Source organism: Mustelus asterias, chromosome 2, assembly GCF_964213995.1.
Source record: "Mustelus asterias chromosome 2, sMusAst1.hap1.1, whole genome shotgun sequence".
Taxonomy (NCBI): Eukaryota; Metazoa; Chordata; class Chondrichthyes; order Carcharhiniformes; family Triakidae; genus Mustelus; species Mustelus asterias.
The window spans coordinates 146719189-146741349 of NC_135802.1; the positions used below are offsets into that span (position 1 = coordinate 146719189).

The following is a 22161-nucleotide window of genomic DNA, read 5'->3' on the forward strand; positions in this document are numbered from 1 at the left end:
ATTGAAGCGTTATCCTACTGTAACTTGCCAGGATCAATGTATACCAACTTGGAAAGAAATAAATATATCCAAGGTATTAACTACTCCAGTATCACTTTAGTATCAAAATACCATGCAGTTTACTGAGGTCAATGTTACCAACCATTAAAAAAATCCATCATGGCTTGACAGCATACCGCATAAATATGTTTGTCTAACAGTATGGTTGATGAGTGGCACTATAACCCTTGTCGATCGAGTTTAGTTTCTTCCTTTCTTCAAACTGCCTGTCCACCACCATGGATAGAGCTTCTAGAAATTCCTCCACAGTTACAGACGGTGACTTGAAAGAAAGTTGGGGGGGGGGAAAAAAAAGAAAATTAATTTAAACACTTCTCAATGCACTGGAACATACCAATGGCCCAAATACAAATAAAATTGAATTGTAAAAAAACAATTTAAGGATGAACAAAACAAAATGCAATTTTCTATTAAGTGTTAATTTAGATGGATTTGAAGAATGCCAATGTGATATTGCTATTTGTCTTTATGATGCAATATTGCAATTTGTTTAGCCTTTGTTTGCTAAGTAGGGAGCATGAATACTAAGTTTCAAACATAGTTGTAAATGCATCAAGATGCCAACCTCTGAATCTTTGAAATGAACCCTCCTGCGCTGGCAGGATCTAACCTGTAGTGACTACATGTGAAACGAGGGAAGTTAACTGGAGACCTGCTATTGCATGCTGGCTCCCAGCTTTCAAGAAAACAGTTTGCAGCAGCACAATGCCAATTTCCTTCTTAATCACCATTTTTACAAATTAATTCACAGGACGTGGGCATCATTGGTACAGCCCCCATTTGTTCCTCTATCCCTAAATTGCCCTCGAGAAGGTGGTGGTGAGCCACTGCCTTGAACCACTATAGTCCATGTCCCTGTGGACAAAGTACTTCCATAGTGTTGTTATGTAAGCATCACAATTTTGACTCAGCAGTGTGACACAGGAAGAGTGATAAATTTAAGTCAGGGTGGTTGCAACTTGGAGGGGAACTTGCAGGTGGTGCCGTTCCAATGCGCTTGTTGCCTTTAGTCCTTCAGGTGAAAAGAGGTCACAGGTTTGGGAGGTGTTGTCGAAGAAGATGGTTTGTTTCCACAGTGCATCTTGTGGACAGTACACACTGCAACTACTGTGCATCAGTGGAGGAGAGAGTAAATGTTTATGTTGGTGGATGGGGGTTAGGATGATCAGACAGGCTTGCTTTGTTCTGGATGGTGTTGAGCTTGGAGCATTATTGGAGCTGCAACATCCAGGCATTCCATAATCACACTCCTAACTTGTGCCTGTTTGATTGTACAAATAGGCATTGGGAAGTTAGGAGGAGTCACTCGCCACAGAATCCCCGTCTTCTTTTCTGCTCTTGTCACAGTATTTACATAGTTGGTCCAGTTAGGTTTGTTCGGTTCCCGGACATTGATAGTGAGGCTATTGAATGTCAAGGGGAGGCAGTTAACTACTCTCTCTTGTTGAAGATGGTCAGTGCCTAGCACATGTATGGCACAAATGTCATTTGTCACTTATTAGCACAATGGTGTCCAGACCTTGCTGCACATGGAGGATGATGATAGCTTCATTAGCTAATGAGTTATGAATGAAACTGAACATAGTGTGTTTGTGCAATCATCCGCAAACACACTGACTGTGTGGAGTTTACACGTTCTTCCTGTTTCTGCGTGGGTTTCCTCTGGTTGTGGTTTCTCCCAAAATCCAAAGATGTGCAGGTTAGGTGGATTGGCCATGCTAAATTGCCTGAGTGTCTAAAGATGTGTAGGTTAGGTGGATTAGCCATTATAAAGGTGCTGGGTTACAGGATTAGCCATGATAAAGGTGCTGGGTTACAGGAGGTGAGCATGAGTAAAATGCTCTTTCGGAGAGTTGGTGCAGACTTGATAAGTCAAACGGCCTCCTTCTGCACTGTAGGGATTCTATGGATTCCCACTTCTGACCTTTAGTTTAAGCGAAGGTCATTGATAAAGTAGCTAAAGATGACCGGACCTCCGACATTGCCCTGAGGAACTCCTATAGCACTAGGCATGACTCTATCCACTGAAGGCATTCCCCCCATCCTCCCAGTCTTCACGGACTTCAATTTTACTCTGCTTCTTGATGCTGCCTTCACCTAAAGGGTAGCCACTCTCAACTCACCTCAGGAAGCCAACACTTTTGTCCATGTTTAGAGAACAATTGTAATGAAGTCTAGAGTTGCATGATCTGACAGAACTAACTCTCATCAGGACAAACATAACCCAGGCTGCTTTGGGCAAGAGAGCGGCTCTTTTGAGCAGGGGAATGATATGGATAAATTGCTATCCAAACCATGAAAATAAGAAGAAGCATCTGTGACCACCCAAAAGACAGGGAATAGGAAATTGAAACCATTTTAAAAGCTTCTGTGTTGCTCAAAATTCCAGACAGGATTCCCCAAATAAGCAGGTTCATTGCGAGATCATGAGATTCCAAAACTAAAGAGTTAACTTGCATTTACATAGTGCCTTTCATAGCTTCAAGGTGTCCCAAAGGACAATTAAGTATTTTTTGAACTGTAGTCACAGTTTTAATGAATGGAAACACAGTAACCAATTTGTACACAAGCTCCTACAAACATCAATATGATAATGACTAGATAATCCATTTTAGTGATGCAGACAGATGGATAAATATCAGATGACAGCCAAGAGACCAGTGACAACCTCTTTGAAATAGTGCCATGGAGTTTTATGTCCACGTGAGGGGGCATACTGAGACACTGTTTATTGTCTCAGGTGAAAGGTCGACAATAGAGCTCGCCGTCAGTATTGCGCTTGAATGTGTTTTAGCCTGATTTATGCGCTTGGGTCTTTAGGTTAGGGCCTGAACTCCTAATTCTGAGGAGGGAGTGTACTACCACTGAGCCAAAGCTCCTTGTGATCAAATAGTTGTTTGGTAATACCAAATTTGAAGATTGCTGAAAAAAGACACATGTTGTCAAACATGTCCTATTTGCTACATTTTGATAAACAATCCTGAGCACGCTAAGAATTATGCTGACAACCAATTCAGGATCATCAGTCGGGTTTGTAGTGTGGCTCACTTAGGTGTGCGAGAGGCCACACATATTAATAAACAGGGCCCTGTTCTTTGCAGACAGGAAGAACATGTACACACATTGCACCTATTTCAACTAAATAAAATAGGCGACAGCCATTCTCTGGTTCATTCCTCAGGAAAATGTCTTGATCAATCTGGTCAAACCTGATTTGAATTTAAACAAAGCTTGGCAGTTATTTATATATTATAAATAACTGAGGTCTAAGTTGTGACATTAGCATACCTTGAAGAGATTTTTTTAAAAAATCATGCTCTCTGCCGTTCACAGCCTTAATTGAGGTCATTGTTGCCAGGTTGTCCACTAAGAGCCCTTGTATTGCTCCTTAATTGGCTTAAATGGAGGCCTCAGGTACTTTCTGAGATTAGTTTTATGACCCTGCATTGTTAGGAGGAAAACTGGTTGGCAGGTCAAGTGACAGCTCTTTCACTTTCAGTTCTGATCTGCAGGTTAGTTTTTAGAACAAAGAACAATACAGCACAGGAACAGGCCCTTCGGCCCTCCAAGCCCGTGCCGCTCCCTGGTCCAAACTAGACCATTCTTTTGCATCCCTCCATTCCCACTCCGTTCATATGGCTATCTAGATAAGTCTTAAACATTCCCAGTGTGTCCGCCTCCACCACCTTGCCTGGCAGCGCATTCCAGGCCCCCACCAGCCTCTGTGTAAAATATGTCCTTCTGATATCTGTGTTAAACCTCCCCCCCCCCCCCTTCACCTCGAACCTATGACCCCTCGTGAACGTCACCACCAACCTGAGGAAAAACTTCCCACCGTTCACCCTATCTATGCCTTTCATAATTTTATACACCTCTATTAAGTCTCCCCTCATCCTCCGTCTTTCCAGGAAGAACAACCCCAGTTTACCCAATCTCTCCTCAGAACTAAGCCCCTCTATACCAGGCAACATCCTGGTAAACCTCCTCTGTACTCTCTCCAAAGCCTCCACGTCCTTCTGGTAGTGTGGCGACCAGAACTGGACGCAGTATTCCAAATGCGGCCGAACCAACGTTCTATACATCTGCAACATCAGACCCCAACTTTTATACTCTATGCCCCGTCCTATAAAGGCAAGCATGCCATATGCCTTCTTCACCACCTTCTCCACCTGTGACGTCACCTTCAAGGATCTGTGGACTTGCACCCCCAGGTCCCTCTGCGTATCTACACCCTTTATGGTTCTGCCATTTATCGTATAGCTCCTCCCTACATTAGCTCTACCAAAATGCATCACTTCGCATTTATCAGGATTGAACTCCATCTGCCATTTCTTTGCCCAAATTTCCAGCCCATCTATATCCTTCTGTAGCTTCTGACAATGCTCCTCACTATCTGCAAGTCCTGCCAATTTTGTGTCGTCCGCAAACTTATTGATCACCCCAGTTACACCTTCTTCCAGATCGTTTATATAAATCACAAACAGCAGCAGAGGTCCCAGTACAGAGCCCTGCGGAACACCACTAGTCACAGGCCTCCAGCCGGAAAAAGACCCTTCCACTACCACCCTCTGTCTTCTGTGACCAAGCCAGTTCTCCACCCATCTAGCCACCTCCCCCTTTATCCCATGAGATCCAACCTTTTTCACCAGCTTACCATGAGGGACTTTGTCAAACGCTTTACTAAAGTCCATATAGACGACATCCACGGCCCTTCCCTCGTCAACCATTAGAAGATACAGCAAGCTGAAAAGAAGTGTTTCCCTCTCTTTCTGTTTTATTTGGAAATTCTGCTGGTTATCTTGAAGGTCTTGCCCCCCTGGAGTAGAAAATCTGCTGTCGCTGGCTTGACCAGAATCTGCCTGGGGTTCTGGGAAGCTGTTCTGGGTCATCAAGGGGACTACTAGAACTTACAAGACTGAGTGTTTTCACTTCTCCAACAAAAGGACTCAATTCCAGCATCACGTGAGCTTTAGTCTTTGCTGTGTTCTTACGAATTGTCATGATGAGTACAAGATGAAGTTTTGACAACAGTGTCTTTTTTCAGCAACAGTCAAGCCCGTGTGATCAGATGGACTGGACTAATCTGGGTAAATTTGTGTCCCTCTCATCACTAATATTCCTGGTCAGTCATTCCAGCCAACCTAACCCAAGTTCAGTGTCAAAACAAAACTAAGGTAGCCATCTCAGAAAATGTTGGAAAAACTTTGCAAGTTATCCTCGGTGGAGAGAGGAACAGACTTAATAGGGTGGATTTTCCCATTCCGCCTGCCACAGGAATTGGAGCAGGCAAGGGGCGGACCATGGAAAGGTTCGTTGACCTCGGGCGGGATTTTCCGGTTTCAGGGCAAGTGCGGCCAGAAAATCCCACCCAATGTTTCAGGTTGATGATTTTGTGAATTTTGTGATGCTCCCTAACACGCTGAGTATTTCTAGTATTCTTTGTTTTCAGCATCTGAAGCATTTTGCTTTGCTAAATGTAGTAATCTAATAATTCCATCATTCTATAGTCATCTAAACCCACTATACCAGCTACTGAAGTAAACACACTCGCAAACTGATTGCGAAAGAACCTACCTGAATGTACAGTGCATGAGCTAGGAAAGGTAGCTTTCGCAAAACTCGTCCACTAAGTCCTTCACTTTTCCTGTGTTTAACAAAAATAGGAAAAGTCTTCACGATGGAAACATAGATCCACAGAAAATGTCAGCTTTTACATAAAAACAATTACCAGTACTTCAATCATAAAGCCTAGAACTTATTAGTTAAAAATGAGAGGTTCAGAAAATGCATCTTTTTGTCCACTAGTTAGAACTTACTGATCATGATCCATCAAGTAGTGTTATTATCCTGTAAGTACTAGAACTACTTTGCAAATTTTGATTTTTATTCTGTTAACAACCCCCAATATATCTAGTGAAAATAAAATATACTTAATTAAAGATGTACAAGCAGTACACAGTCCTCATACATCCTTGTTAGCTCAATAATGGAAAGTACACATGGACAAGTGGCAAGGAGGTGCTAGTACTGCTAGAGTAATAGAAACTTACGCTGCAATATTCTTCAGCGCCAAACTTAGCCTGGACACATCATTCTCCAAGAAGCTGATCATCTGCAGCTCTCTCAGCGTGAGAAGTTGCTGTCTCGGGTAGATGATCTGGCACTAAAAATCAAAATAGAGGTAATAACTCCAAATACATCATCTTGTTCTTTTGCTCACCTTTCCCAAAAAAGAAGTTCATTAGCAACCTCAGCACAACAGCTCAATAGTCATTCAGCAAACTGAGGAAATGGTACCATACCTTCATCAGTTCCTCCAGACAAGTGAGATAGATCTTAAAAATGGCTGTAGCAGATGGTGGTCCAATGTACTGCTTGATATCTGCTCGGTCCACAAAAGCCAAGTCTATTTTTTCTGTGATGTTTGATGTAGTCAGAATTATAACATTGGGAAATCTAGGGTTGAATCCAGAGAAAGGAATCATACATAGAAGAGCTTGGGAGTGTACAAACTTCATTACTGTCAGTGTAGTATAGTATCTCGTAGTCAGAACCGAATCAGAACAATCTATCCTCTCTGTTGGGACAGAAAGCACTCTGCCACGAGACACATGGTAAATAGGAAAGCCAGCAGGAGAGAAAAATATATCAAACCAAGCATTTATCTCCTCTATTTGCACTCTATAAATCCCCCTCACCTTCCATTCCAAAGTTTGCTTCATGTTTAATTTTAGCTAAAAATCCTTCGCTCACAAAAATACTCACCCAAAGGCGAAATTTAAAATCGACTTGTTCTGTTTTTCCAATGAGAAAATATTCGGTGGTCCGGTCATCAGTTCTTAATATAGGTATTTTATTACGTCTGCCATTAAAATGGGCATGCTTAAAAGTAATATTCACCGTAAAATCTTGACAGAAGCCTGTCGGTGCAGGCTTGGAGGGCCGAAGGGCCTGTTCCTGTGCTGTAATTTTCTTTGTTCTTTCTTTGAATATAGTTTCAGTAAATGTAAGAGCAACGCCTCTGAAGTTCACCCAAATATTAGCACGTCTGTCTCTCACTATTTAAAATATTCTGCTCTTATATTTCTCCTCAATTGTTTACTATTTACATAGATGATCTGGAGGAGGGGACTGAGTGTAGGGTAACAAAGTTTGCCGACGACACGAAGATAAGTGGGAAAGTGAATTGCGTGGAGGAAGCGGAAGGTCTGCAGAGAGATTTGAATAGGCTGAGTGAGTGGGCGAGGATCTGGCAGATGGAGTACAACGTTGGCAAATGCGAGGTTATTCACTTTGGAGGAAATAATAGCAAATTGGATTATTATTTAAATGGAAAAAAATTACAACATGCTACTGTGAAAAGGGACCTGGGGGTCCTTGTGCATGAGACGCAAAAACCCAGTCTGCAGGTGCAACAGGTGATCAAGAAGGCAAATGGGATGTTGGCCTATATATCGCAAGGGGAATAGAATATAAAAGCAGAGATGTCTTGCTGCATCTGTACAGGGCATTGGTGAGGCTGCAGCTGGAATACTGTGTGCAGTATTGGTCCCCTTATTTGCGGAAGGATATATTAGCCTTGGGGGGAGTGCAGAGAAGGTTCACCAGATTGATACCAGAGATGAGGGGTGTTGATTATGAGGAGAGACTGAGCAGATTGGGTTTGTACTCGTTGGAATTTAGAAGGCTGAGGGGGGATCTTATAGAGATCTATAAGATAATGAAGGGGCTGGATAGGGTAGAGATGGAGAGATTCTTTCCACTTAGAAAGGAAACTAGAACTAGAGGGCACAGCCTGAAAATAAAGGGGGGTCAGTTTAGGACAGAGTTGAGGAGGAACTTCTTCTCTCAGAGGGTGGTGAATCTCTGGAATTCTCTGCCCACTGAAGTGGTGGAGGCTACCTCGTTGAATATGTTTAAATCACGGATAGATGGATTCCTGATCGGTAAGGGAATTAGGGGTTATAGGTTCAGGCGGGTAAGTGGTACTGATCCACTTCAGATCAGCCATGATCTTATTGAATGGCGGGGCAGGCTCGAGGGGCTAGATGGCCTACTCCTGCTCCTATTTCTTATGTTCTTATGTTCCTACCAAAATGGATAACTTCATGAGTCAACACATTATTCAATCTGCCACGATCTTGTCCACTCACATCACCCATTCTGCAGCTTCTTTTGGTGCCTTCTCAGAGCTAATTTTCCCACCCAGCTTTGTATCATTAACAAACTTGGATACGTTGAACTCGGTCCCCTAATCTAAGCCATTGATATATATTATAAATAACTGAGGTCTAAGTTGTGACATTAGCATACCCTGAAGAGATTTTTTTTTAAATCATGCTCTCTGCCGTTCACAGCCTTAGTTGAGGTCATTGTTGTCTACTAAGAGCCCTTATATTGCTCCTTAATTGGCTTAAATGGGGGCCTCAGGTACTTTCTGAGATTAGTTTTTTGACCCTGCATTGTTAGGAGGAAAACTGGTTGGCAGGTCAAGTGACAGCTCTTTCACTTTCAGTTCTGAGCTGCAGGTTAGGTTTTAGAAGATACAGCAAGCTGAAAAGAAGTGTTTCCCTCTCTTTCTGTTTTATTTGGAAATTCTGCTGGTTATCTTGAAGGTCTTGCCCCCCTGGAGTAGAAAATCTGCTGTCGGTGGCTTGACCAGAGTCTGCCTGGGGTTCTGGGAAGCTGTTCTGGGTCATCAAGGGGACTACTAGAACTTACAAGACTGAGTGTTTTCACTTCTCTAACAAAAGGACTCAATTCCAGCATCACGTGAGCTTTAGTCTTTGCTGTGTTGAACTTGTTTAAAAAGGTTTTGTCTATAGAAGGTTTTGGTTTGACTGGAACCTCTCGGGTATATTTGTTAAGGGTTATACATTATCGTGGTTGTTTTGTTTTTGTTTGTAATTGATAAATTTTATTGCTAATTTTCTTTCCATACATGTTAACTATATTCTTAAATAAACTTTGTTTGATAAAAGCTCCCTAGTCGGTCATTTGAATCATACCTGATCCTAGCCAAATTCAAGTTGTAAAACTTATGATCTAGGCGGGCTCCATAGAACACTTTGGAGTTTCTGACTTGAACCATAACAAAGTCCAGATTCTTGTTATATCCCACCACTTAAAGCCTGCCAAGCCCAAAAATGACTCTCTTATTCCTAAATTATATTTAACCAATCCTCAATTCATGCTAACTGGGTCCTTTTACATGAATCAGTTACCATAGTTGCAACAAGCAATAATTAAAATAAATGGTATATTAGTGTTATTCCAAAGGGAGTGGAGTACTGGCAAATAAGTTTTAATGCAATTAGATAGGGCCTTGGTGAAACCACACCTGGCGTACTGTGCATTCTTACCTAAAGGATAGATGCAAGTGCCTCAGAGGAATGCAATGACAGTTCAGAGACTGATTCCTGAGATGAGGATATCGTCCTCTAAATAGACATTAAGGAGATTAGACATCCATCGGGATAAGGACATGTTCCATGCTAGTTAGGTGTTACCATCTCTGGTTATGTGCCACCATGTCCTGCAAGAGGGGGAGGTGTGCCAGTGGGTGCGGTGCAGTGTGCTTGAGTGATGTGTCTGTCATGGATGAATAGCTGGTATTTTGTGTAAGCTGTAAGGTTTGCAGCTGTGCCATGTCTGTGAAAGTGAAGTGTAGTTACGTTGTTACGCTAAGTCGTGATTGATAGAGAATGTTAGTAAGCGAATGAAGGGGGAGGTTGATGTATTGGTGAATGGAAGGACATGTGAAGGTAGTGGTTCATTTGTAAAGATATGGCATTTGAAGGTGCTTCATTGACCTTGACCACTCGTGAGGTTTGCACCTAGATGCTCAGAGCTAGACTGCTTTTATCAACAGCAATGGCGATCTTCTCTCAATGTCTGCCTGGAGGACTTTATCAGAGTACAGGTGCTCCTTTTTCCTGTCCATATCATCTACCAAGATCTCCAGAGTGCTGCATCAAAGGACTCTGGAGACACTCTCTGCCCTGTTCTTTCATTTGTACTATTCTTCCTGCTCAGAGACTCTTTCCCAGTCACTTTCAGCAACATCTGCAATTATAATGTAAATCCCCTTTAAGGCTTGTATTATAAATACCGAGTTCTTGGTTCATCGTAATATTTTAGAGGTAATTGTTAGTTCTGGGAAGTTTAAAGTTAACTGTAGAAAATTAGAGTAAATGCAACTAAAGCAACTTAAAGACTATTAGGCTTAAAAGTTTAGGACCATGTTGACTTAAGGGGTTAACAGCTACAAAAGATCATAAAACGGCAGGTAGGCTTACTTAGCAGGAGAATTAGAGACGAGGTGTCTGCGCTGCTTGCAAAGAAATGTAGCCCAGCAGTCATTTTGTTTTGGGAGTTAAAGCTACAACTAATTTAAAGCATTCAGTGAGCCCTGGAAAGCTATGTCTTCATAGAGATGGGTGGAGCTTAAGAAATTTATTGGGTTTCAGTTTATCTATGTGTTTGCTGAGGGAGAGTGTTTGGTAGCAAGGAAAAGGCCATACCGAAAATACATTGATTTTGGCAGAGTCTAGGCAGCAAAAGTGCTGCTGTTAGCTGGATCTGTGTAGTTGCGACTCAGGAGAAGCCCAAGAAGCTGTTTGCTAGCTCTGTCATTAAGGCTCAGGAGAAGTCCTGGGAGCTGAGATGGTGGCGGCGGAAGGTCACTGACTTTGTGCTGAAAATGGCTAGAGTTCAGGCACAGTTCTGGAAGCTATTTATAGCTAGGTGTAGCTGAGGAGTTTGGTGAAACCCAGATACAGTGCCAGCCCAGTGAAGCTAGCTGGTTATTAAAGAGCTGAAATTATGTCGGTGAGTAGAGACAGGAGAGCATATTTGGAAATCCATGGGTAGGGAGTCTCAGGAGACAAGACTGAAACCCTGGAGACGTGCAGGCGTTGAGGCAATCAGAGTTGGAGCAGCTTGATCTTCGAAAGTGAAACATTTGAAGTCCTTCTTGAGAGAGACAGAGTTTCAATGAGATTGGCGTTTACTTACGTCAGAACAGGTTGTTGAAAATGCATGGAATCTGTCTTGGTCACATATTCTGTTTATTGTGCAGTGTAGTGTAGTGTATTTGACCACACTTTGCCTATTAGTTCACATGTACCTGTCATTAACCCTGAATGTTATAAAATAATTTACAATATTTATCTTGTATTCTATCTTTCTGACTTTGTACAGTAAAGTTTATTTTTATTTGTTCAAAACCTGTGGAATCTTGTGGCTTTATTCTCTTGTTTTGAACCTCAAACTTTGTCTACATTAAACAAAACATTACTGGTCCCTAATTGGATCTTACCAAAAACCTGGGGGTCTGGTCTAGGATCATAACATATGCAGGCTGCTTTTAAGTAATCCAGGCTATGCTGAAGTGGTGCTAGCCTTGCATGAACTTGGGGGCCCCACTGCCGAGAGGTGTGTTTAGCACTCAGCTGCATGCTACGAGCAGTATACTGAACAGACAGCACAAGGTTATAATGAATGAAAGGGCATGGGTTAATCATATTATCCAACTTTCCTCTTTCAGATAGCAGATGTGAAAAACTACAAACAAAGAAAATTAAAAATAAAAGGTACTTATTTTCTTTCCATTCCTTTCCCTGTTCTGCAGGCAGAGTAAAACATGAGATGTTAATAACTGCAGATTTTCCCTGAAGCCTAAGTTGCAAAGCAATGATGAGCATTATGTGGCAAAGCAGATTGCTATTAGGGTAAAAAAAAACTAGTGATTCAAAATCAGTTAATATTGGAATCTGCAGGACTATACAAAACATCCAGGAGTTAAGCCCCGATAAATCAACAATCAATTCAGCTATTCTAAATGTGGCTCATTAACTGGTTAAACTGTCAAAGTACAATGTGCTATATACAAACAGCTGTAACAGTTAAAAGCTTACCTTTTGATCTGGTCTATTTGTGTCAACACAGCATTAACTACTCGAATGGCATCAGATGGCTCTGTGCCAGCCTTTGAAGCATTCCTAGCTGCTGTCAAACTTTCAACCTGTAGCACAAGGGACACGAGTTAACCTTGTAAAGTAGGTCATGGTCTAAGTTCAGCCTTCCGGATAATGTTTGCTAGTCAAATTCCTCCAAAATCAGTATATTATTGAACAAGTAAGGTTTCTTTGTCACTTAGAATAAAGACGTACCATGAGTCTCTTCTGCATGGTTTAACAAATTTAATTAATTTCAATAATATTCATGGGTTCAACATCTTTAATACAGGACTCCTAAAAATAGTGACACCCCAGACAAGGAAAAAGAGTGCCGCAGATGCAGTAATTTTAGCAGAGACTTGGAAATCCAGTTACATAGATCATTAAAATGTCACGGCCAAGTACAGAAAATAATCAAAAAGACTAATGGAATGTTGGCCTCTAAAGGACTAGAATACAAGGTGATAAAAGTATGTCGTAGCTACACAAAGGCCTGATTAGACTACATCTGGAGTGTTGTCAGCAGTTCTGAGCAACACACCTTATATTAACCTCAGAGGAATTGTAGCGTAGATTTACCAGAATGATACCTGGTCTCCAAGGCTTAAATTACAAAAGGAAATTACACAAACTGGGGCTGTATACTGGGAACTTAGAAGGTCGAGGGTTTATTTGATCAATATTCTCAAGATTTTAAGGGGGACATTAAAAAGGTAGACAGAGAGAAACTATTTCCACTAGTTCGGGATCTAGGACTAGGGAGCATAATCTAAAAATTAGAGCCAGACCTTACAAAATAAGAAACATGCATATGGAGTTAGGTCACAGATCAGCCACAATCTCAATGAATGTTGAAACAGACTTGAGGGGCTAATAACATGAGAAAATCAAATAACAGAAATTTGATGACCCTTTTAGGTCCCTTTAGGGCATGAATTGAATTCAAAGTAGGGGAGTTTTGAATAGGTTAAAATGAAACTTGTTAAGATCTGTGGATTCCAGTTTAAACAATTAAAACCGAGAATATTGGATATCGAAGGCCGACTCGGATTTGCTGTTGTTTTAATTGTTCCAGATGATGCCAAACGGCAAAACCCAAGATTTAGCAACACAAGCACATGAAAGTGGCAAGCAAATCGGCAATCGATGCTTATTGCACATTAGATGGTAAAGTCGTTGGAATCATCCATCCCAATCACTAAGAAGTTGTTACAAGGGAGGAAAAATAAAAACAAAGAATGAAAAACGCTGAGCAAGTCGTCCCAAATTCTATGTGGCAATGAAGCATGACCTCATGCTCTGGCACAGAAATATTTATTTAAGTAACTTCCTCCTTCATTCTGCTATATGTCCAAATTTCTTTAGAAACAAGTGACTGTGCATAGGAACAGGAGTAGGCCATTCAGTTCCGTAAGTATGTTCCACCATTCTATTAAATCATGACTGACCTGTACCTCAATCTACTACTATTCATTGATCCTGTTCCAGATGGGAGCCATGTCTCAAAATCACATCTTTTGTCAGCCATGGCTCAGTTAGCAGTACTCTCACTTCCAAATCAGAAGGTTGTGGGTTCAAGTTCCACTCCAGCACTTGTGCACAAAAATCTAGGCTGACAGTCCAGTGCAGTACTGAGGGAGTGCTGGATTGTCTGAGGTGCCATTTTTCCAATCAAACATTAAACTGAGGTTTTGTCTGGTGACTCAGCTAGATATAAAAGATGCCTTGGCACTATTTCAAAGAACAGCTGCAGAGTTTGTCTTGGTCAATATTTAGCCCTCAATCATCATAGAAAAGCAGATTATCACATTGTTGTTTGTTGTACACATATTGGTTGCCATATTTTACTATCTTTTAACAGCGATTGCATTTCAGACAAATCTCATTAGCTGAAAAGCAATTTGAGCCAATTCTGAGATTGCAAAAGACACTACATAATATAAGACTAGCTTTGTTTGATAACTAATAACATCCTCCTGTCAAAAACACATCCGACCATCTTTCTAAAGTTTAATGTCCCTCATTGGCACTACATCCTCTAGTAAGCTATTCCAAATATGCACCATCTGTTACCTTGAGGTTATACCTCAGCTGTGTCTATATCTTTTCTTGTCTAAACTTGAATCCCTGTCCCCCGGTCCTTGAACTACGTTGATATTGAACATCGTTTGGGGATCCAATTTCCTGTCGGGACTCAAATACTTCATTAAGTTACCACTAAACCTGCATTTTTTTCCAAAGCATACATCCCCAATAAGCATAACAGATGCACTGTTCCATTTATTTGCCTCATTTTGTACTTTCATACTCCCTCTAAGATCAGAATCAACTTATAGGACTGTGCTCGGAACCAACGCACACGAGGCAAAGTCGTGGACATTAGAGTTAAACTCCTGGCCTGAAGTGAAGGTGGCTTTTTTTAAATGCATAATGTAACTATTTGAAGCAGAGCAGAGAAGTTATTCATGTTTATTCCCCTAACACCAAAAATAGAATAACCGGCCATTAATTTTATAGCTGTTTGCAGGATTTTGCTCAACACAAATAGGCTGCTGTGCTTGTTTACATAACATTGACTGCACTTCTTTGGTCGCAAAGTCTGTTGGATGTCCAGTCACTGAAGATTCAACATCAATGGGGTTTTTAACCGAACTATTAATAGTACAATGTGCTAAAATATATTTTAAACTAATGCACCTATTAAAACATGGAATTTAGTAATCAACTTCCCTACCAAATTTCTGTCAGCTACAACAGCGGTACAAAGCAGTTCAGTGACACCTAGTGGCAGGTAACCATGTTTGAGCTGAATTTCCAGAAATCACAGATTTTACAGCACAGAACTGAACCATTCTCGTCTGTGCCAGTGATTGTGCTCCACACAAGCCTCCTCTCACTTCATTTCATCTCCTAAGACTCAATAAAATAACTTGGAAAACATCACATGAACTGATTCAAACCTGCCTCAATGGTGTTTGTGTTAGTTTGGATGTTCATTAGAACAGAATGCATCATCTTACCTCATCAATTAAAACAAATACAAGGGATTCAGAGTCCATTATCAAGTCCCGAATGGCTTGAAACATCTTTGTGACAAGTTTTCCACTCTGTTTGACGAGACATTTTAAAATGTAGTTAGTATTAACCACTCTGTTTGACGAGACATTTTAAAATGTAGTTAGTATTAACGTGCTATTGCGCTAAAGTTGATCCTCTTGATAAACATCAAATATTTGCAAATTCTAACTTAATGGTGACACAAAGTTTTTATTCCTGTTTTCATTTCTGCAACAGAAATTGGCAACTATGACAACTGATACCTGCAAATCTCATCTGTTCACAACTTCAAAGGTTTGTAAAACCAACCTTGCGTTCAGTCATTACTAAAACCTCAAGTGTTTAATAACAGTTTTTGGATAAATATGACTGGTTATCCATGTTTACTTAGAATAATGCTCTTTTTAAAAAATTTATTTGTTCATGGGATGCAGACGCCACTGGCTAGACATCCCTGACTGCCCAGGAGAAGGTGGTGAGTACACCTTCTTGAGCCACTGCAGTCTGTGTGTTGTCGGAACACCCACAGTGCTATAAGGAAGGGAGTTCCAGGAATTTGATCTCGCAACAGTGAAGGAACAGTGATATTGTTCCAAGTCAGGATGGTGTGTGGCTCGGAGGTGTTGGTGTTCCATGCATCTGCTGCCCTTGTCCTTCTTGGTAGTAAAGGTCGGTTTGGAAGGTGTTGTCAAAGGAGCCTTGGTGAGTTGCAGCATGCATCTTGTAAGGTAGCACATGCTGCTGCAAGTATGTGTCAATGGTGGAGGAGGCAGATATTGTAGATGGTAAATGGGGTGCCAATCTAGTTGGCTGTTTTGTTTTGGATGGTCTTGAGCGTTGTTGGGCCTGCACTCATTCAGGCAAGTGCATAGTATTCCATCATACTCCTGACTTCTGCCTTGTAGATGATGGACAGGCTGAAGGGAGTCAAGTGGTGAGTTACTCTCTGCAAAATTCCCAGCCTCGACCTGCATTTGTAGCCATAGTATTTGTGTGGCTGATCCAGATCAGTTTCTGGTCAATGATAACTCCCAGGATGTCGATAGTGAGGTATTCAGCGAAGGTAAGGCTATCGAATGTCATGGGAAGGTGGTTAGATTCTCTTTTTTTGGAGATGGTCATTGCTTGGCATTTGTCTGCTGCAAATGTTACTGATCAAGTATCAGCCCAAGCCTGAATATCGTCCAGGTCTCACTGCATGCGGACACAGACTGCTTCAGTATCTGAGTCGTCATAAATGGTGCTGAAATTTCAGAAAACGTCCCCATGTCTAACCTTATGATGGAGAGAAGACCATTAATGAAGATAGTCGGGCCTAGGACACTACCATGAGGAACACCTGTAGCAATGTCCTGGGGGGAGATGAGAGACCTCTAACAACCGCAAACAATCTTTCTGTATGGTAGGCATGACTCCAACCAGTGAAATCTTTCACTCCGATTCCATTGTCTTCAGTTCTTCTAGGACTCCTTGGTGCCACACTCTGTCAAATGCAGCCTTGATGTCAAGGGCAATCATTCGCACCTCATCTCTTATGCAACACAATTTGTGTAGATCTACTCAGAATATATTAAAGAAAATCAATCATTTTAATCTCAAAATTCATAATCTAAGGTGTAGGCACGAGTGGTTTAGCAAATGGTAATCATTAAATTCTGTGCCTAAGAAAATTAACTGCATTTAACAATATGATTTTAATAAAATAAGAAAAGAGATATTCTGGTTTGTAGGGTGAAGCTTTTAAGATTACAAAATAATTTTGTCATAAGAAAATAATCTGAGTGTGAATATGTATGGGGTGGATTTACCCCATGGCAAGAGGGCTAGACTTTAAGAGCAGGGATGTACTTCTGAGGATGCATTAGGCTCTGGTCAGATCCCATTTGGAGTGTTATGAGCAGTTTTGGGCCGTGTATCTAAGTAAGGATGTGCTGGTCTTGGAAAGGGTCCAGAAGAGGTTCACAAGAACGATCCCTGGAATGAAGAGCTTGTCGTATCAGGAACGGTTGAGGACTCTGGGTCTGTACTCGTTGGGAGTTTAGAAGGATGAGGGGGAATCTTATTGGAACTTACACGATCCTGCAAGGCCTGGCTAGAGTGGACGTGGAGAGGATGCTTCCACTAGTAGGAAGAACTAGAACCAGAGGGCACAATCTCAGGCAAGAATCATAGAAACCCTACAGTACAGAAAAAGGCCATTCGGCCCATCGAGTCTGCACCGACCACAATCCCACCTAGGCCCTACCCGCATATCCCTACATATTTTACCCACTAATCCCTCTAACCTACGCATCTCAGGACACTAAGGGGCAATTTTAGCATGGCCAATCAACCTAACTCGCACATCTTTGAACTATGGGAGGAAACCGGTGCACCCGGAGGAAACCCACGCAGACACGGGGAGAATGTGCAAACTCCACACAGACAGTGACCCAAGCCGGGAATCGAACCCAGGTCCCTGGAGCTGTGAAGCAGCAGTGCTAACCACTGTGCTACTGTGCCGTGATCGCTAAAGGGACGATCCTTTAAAACAGAGATGAGGAGGAATTTCTTCGGCCAGAGAGTGGTGAATCTGTGGCACTCTTTGCCACAGGAGGCTGTGGAGGCTGGGTCGTTGAGTGTCTTTAAGACAGAGATAGATAAATTTGTGATAACTAAGGGGATCAGGGATTATGGGGAAAAGGCAGGCGAATGGGGATGAGAAAAATATCAGCCATTATTGAATGGTGGAGCAGACACGATGGGCTGAGTGGCCTAATTCTGCTCCTATGTCTTATGGTCTTACCTCAGAAAACCACTTGGAGAAAAGACTATGGCTGTTGATTTCTACCAGCTGTCCATACCGGTACCTGAAACACATACAGTTGCAATATCTGTGCCTTGAAGACTCTAAACTAAAATTGAAGTTTAATCCTGAAAACAATTAATGGACAATACATGCTTTCATAAAAATACAATGAAATGAGCCGAGAATGTTTCTCCCTCTGAACTATGGCTATTTTGCATTCCCAACTACAAAATTTCAGTCAGGCATAAAAGTGACTCAATAAAAAATTTGATATTAGGTTATAATTATTAATTGGACATCATAAAGGCATGGGTTAAAGCACAATAAAAGCTGTGATTACTGAACACACCCACAGTTGTAACATTCAAGTTCTTACATCACCAAGATTTACTAGGATGCTATCGGGATTTGATGGTTTGAGTTATAAGGAGAGGTTGGATAGACTGGGACATTTTTCTCTGGAGCATAGGAGGCTGAAGAGTGATCTTATAGAGGTCTATAAAATAATGAAGGGCATAGATCAGCTAGATAATCAATATCTTTTCCCATAGGGGAGTCTAAAACTAGAGGGCATAGGTTTAAGGTGAGAGGGGAGAGATACAAAAGGATCCAGAAGGGAAATTTTTTCCACACAGAGGGTAGTGAGTGTCTGAAACAGGCTTCCAGAGGTAGTAGTTGAGGCGGGTACAATTTTGTCTTTTAAAAAGCGTTTAGACAGTTACATGGGTAAGTTGGCTATGGAGGGATATGGGCCAAATGCGGGCAATTGGGATTAGCCTAGTGGTTAAAAAAAGGGGCGGCATAGACAAGTTGGGCCAAAAGACCTGTTTCCATGCTGTAAACCTCTATGACCTTCGCTGCTAACTCATCTAGGGTGCCAGCATCTTAAATCCTGGAGTGAGGTATCTCCATTTGCTACACTGCAAGTATTGGAGGTCAAATATACAGCGCAATGCAAATTTAATTAATTCAACTTACTGGGCCTATTAAGAACTGTGACCATTTTGAGTCACGAGTGAAATATCATTTTATAAATAAATTAATAATCACCAGAATATGATTGCTATCTCATCAATGGATTGAAACAGAGATCCCAAAATGAAAGGTTAGAATGTTTATAGTAAGACACAATATCATGCAGATCCAGGATTTGGGAAACATTTGAATTCATCAAAATGCTAAGGCTCTATGTTACAATAGATCAATTGGGCAACAATATTTTGGGTGCCAATTCTTCTTTCCCTTCCCTTCCTTCCATAACATCCATGAAAATGGCCACCAATTAAGTACGGGCTAACAAAATATCAGTTCTCTTGTATTTCCAGCAAAACTACATTTTTAAAAAACTAAGCCATTAACGGTGCCGAGTACGACAAACTTCCCAAAAATTGTGGAATTCAATGCAACATTTTTGTGGCGCTTACCGGTTAGAAAATCGAATGGTAAGTTTTTGAGCCAGTGCTTTGCATAAAGATGTTTTACCAGTTCCCGGGGGACCTATGATAAGTACAGAAAACAAAGAAGTTGCAACATTTATGTTGTTCTGATTTATTTATGATCTAGAGCAGACTGCCTAAAAGGAGGGTGGAAGCAGATTCAATAGTAACTTGAATTTAATATATACCTAAAAAGATTGTGAGGGACTCAGTGGATATGTCTTTCAAAGTACCAGCACATACATGATGCAACAATTGGTCTCCTGTGCTGTAGGATTCTATCTGGGCAACTTGGTCCTGGCTGATTTTTGCTATCTCCCTTGCAGTCAGGCTATGTCCACACAGTGGTTCTGCCATGCTGCTTAATGAGCCATTTTTCATTACAGCATAGACACGGCACCTGAAAGGTCCTTTAGCTACGGTATCACAACAAAGTACAATCTTTTCCTCAGGCAACTTCCATACACATGCACCTCACAGGAGGAGATGTTTGGAAGCAAACACAAGCAGGAATTTGGCTTTCCTCATCAGAGAATGCTGAAGTATTTTTAAGCTGATTTTATATATTGCTTTTTATCTAACGCTTTAACTGACAGATTGTTCCCAGCTCCTGTGGACTGAGTTCCCGTGAGTAAAAAACACATTTGAATAGTTTAGTTTTACAGCCTTGTTTGCTTCTTCTGAAAGATAGTCTTCCTATGTTACTCAAAGCCCTTAACTATTCAAATGGAAGAGTCACTTGCTGCATCAGTCACATGAACCTGAAGTTAAAGGCAAAATACTGTGGATGCTGGAATCTGAAACAAAAACAGAAAATGCAGGAATATTTCAGCTGGTCTGACAGCACCTGGAGAGAGAATATAGCCAACGTTTCGCGTCTGAATGACCCTTCGTCCAAAATTGTGTCGATGCAGACAGTTCAAGCAGGAACTCTGCTTAGATACTGGAAATACAATACTGTATCATAATGTCTTTGTCTTGCAAAGTTTTGCAATACTTTTCAAAAACAATTGCTTCAGAGAATATTGTTCCATCCAATTGGATTGCTGTTCATGCAAAAGATTTAGAACACCATGTAGTAGGGCAAGAAAGATATAACACAGAACGCTACTCTACAAATTATTGGTCTTGTTCGTGGCATCATAGTCCATAGCTATTCCCAGCTATATCACTTATTCTCTCCAATTTTCTCCCCTCCTGTGCTATACTATTGACTCTATCTGATTTCCATGGCGCAGGTCGTTCCCTGATTCCACATTCATGTGACCATTCTTTACATATAATCTTTCACAGAATCCCTGCACGTTATTCCAGCACAAAGGGATTCACAATACCTTCTCTAAGGATTTAACCATGCATATTTTCAAATAGGAGTCACTGATAAAAGTTCATAATCTGGCTGGCCTTTCTCCTTCCTGACCCCAAAAACGCACTGAATGATAATAGAATGATTGGCTTACACCAAACCCCTTGAGCCTACTCTACCATTTAATTGGATCAAGAGTGATCTATAGATGGTGAAATACTTTTTCAAATACTGGGTATGCATCAAACTAGATTTGGCAGAATGCAATACAACTTATAGTTGTGCTTGCTTCAAACATGATTGCTGTGGTATTAAGTATTAGTGCAAAGTTCCATTACTTTAACCAAGAATTTTATCTGGTCATGTCACCAACATAACAAGAAAGAAGTTTGCGATGTTTGATCTCCTGGCATGACAACAGGAGGTCTCCATGTGGAGTCTTGAAGATTTCAAGCTTGGGCAAATGGGTAAAGAGATCTGCAGAGATTCAAGACCTATTGTAGTGAAAGTTCAGCCAAAAAGAGGGCTGGTCCCCAGATGAATGGCAGGTACCAATATTAGCAGGAGATAAAACACAGCAAACGGACTGGAACAATACGAGAAAAGCCATTGAATGTAAAAGACTCGCGACTGACCGTGGAGTAGCACCACTCGATTCCAGGTAATCAAATTGCTATCAACATTTCTGTCAGAAAATAGCAAGGTGGTTGAGACATAGTCAAGTAACTGTTAAGAAATAAAATCAATGTGTTATCACTTCCCAAAATTAAATTATCAAAGTGCAGAAATAATAGAATCTTCAAAGACATATAAAGGTAATGATAACATATCCATAAAATACTGTTTCAACCTATCAATTTAAATACAGTTTGAGGGTACTTGCTGTTGTGAAACCTTAAAACACTAATGGCAGATGGTTATTCCATAAAGACAAAGTAAAATGGAAAGTTATGACTAATTTCCCTTAATGTATTTACGCAACATGCATTTATTTCAAATGCAATTCCTTCTGCAAATTAGAAACTTTATTTAAAGCAGAGTTGGCACCACAGAGTGGCATGATGCAAAGTGCTGCCTTACAGCGCCAGAGACCCAAGTTCAATTCTGGCCTTGGGTCACTGTGTGGAGTTTGCATATTCTCCCCCGCGTCTACAGTCCAAAGATGTGCAGTTTAGGTGGATTGGCCATGCAAAATTGCCCGTTAAGAGTCAGGGGGGTTAGCAGGGTAAATACCTGAGGTTAAGGGGTTAGGGCCTGGGTGGGACTGTCATCAGTGCAGGCTTGATAGACCGAATAGCCTCCTTCTGCACTGTAGAGATTCTAAGAATATTTTGTAGGGGAGCATTGTGTGATGGATGACTTTCAACACTCAAATATATTTTTAAAGAAGCTGTGGTGCATTGATACATGATGTGGAGATGCCGGCGTTGGACTGGGGTAAACACAGTAAGGAGTCTAACAACACCAGGCTAAAGTCCAACAGGTTTATTTGGTAGCGAACGCCACTAGCTTTCAGAGCGCTGCTCCTTTGTCAGGTGAGTGATCCACTCACCT

At 41.2% G+C, this 22161-nt stretch overlaps 1 protein-coding gene across 1 annotated transcript in view; it reads right to left on the bottom strand.

Annotated features, from left to right (window-relative positions):
• Positions 1-22161, bottom strand: part of trip13 (thyroid hormone receptor interactor 13) — a 35334-nt gene continuing 13173 nt past the window's right edge. The window contains exons 6-14 of the mRNA XM_078198218.1: positions 21243-21333; positions 19290-19362; positions 17863-17926; positions 15041-15127; positions 11979-12085; positions 6363-6516; positions 6111-6223; positions 5635-5704; positions 1-322 (exon numbers count right to left, since the gene is read on the bottom strand). Of these exons, the coding sequence (XP_078054344.1) occupies positions 194-322; positions 5635-5704; positions 6111-6223; positions 6363-6516; positions 11979-12085; positions 15041-15127; positions 17863-17926; positions 19290-19362; positions 21243-21333 (888 nt within the window). The 3' untranslated portion in view covers positions 1-193. The remainder of the gene's footprint in view (positions 323-5634; positions 5705-6110; positions 6224-6362; positions 6517-11978; positions 12086-15040; positions 15128-17862; positions 17927-19289; positions 19363-21242; positions 21334-22161) is intronic.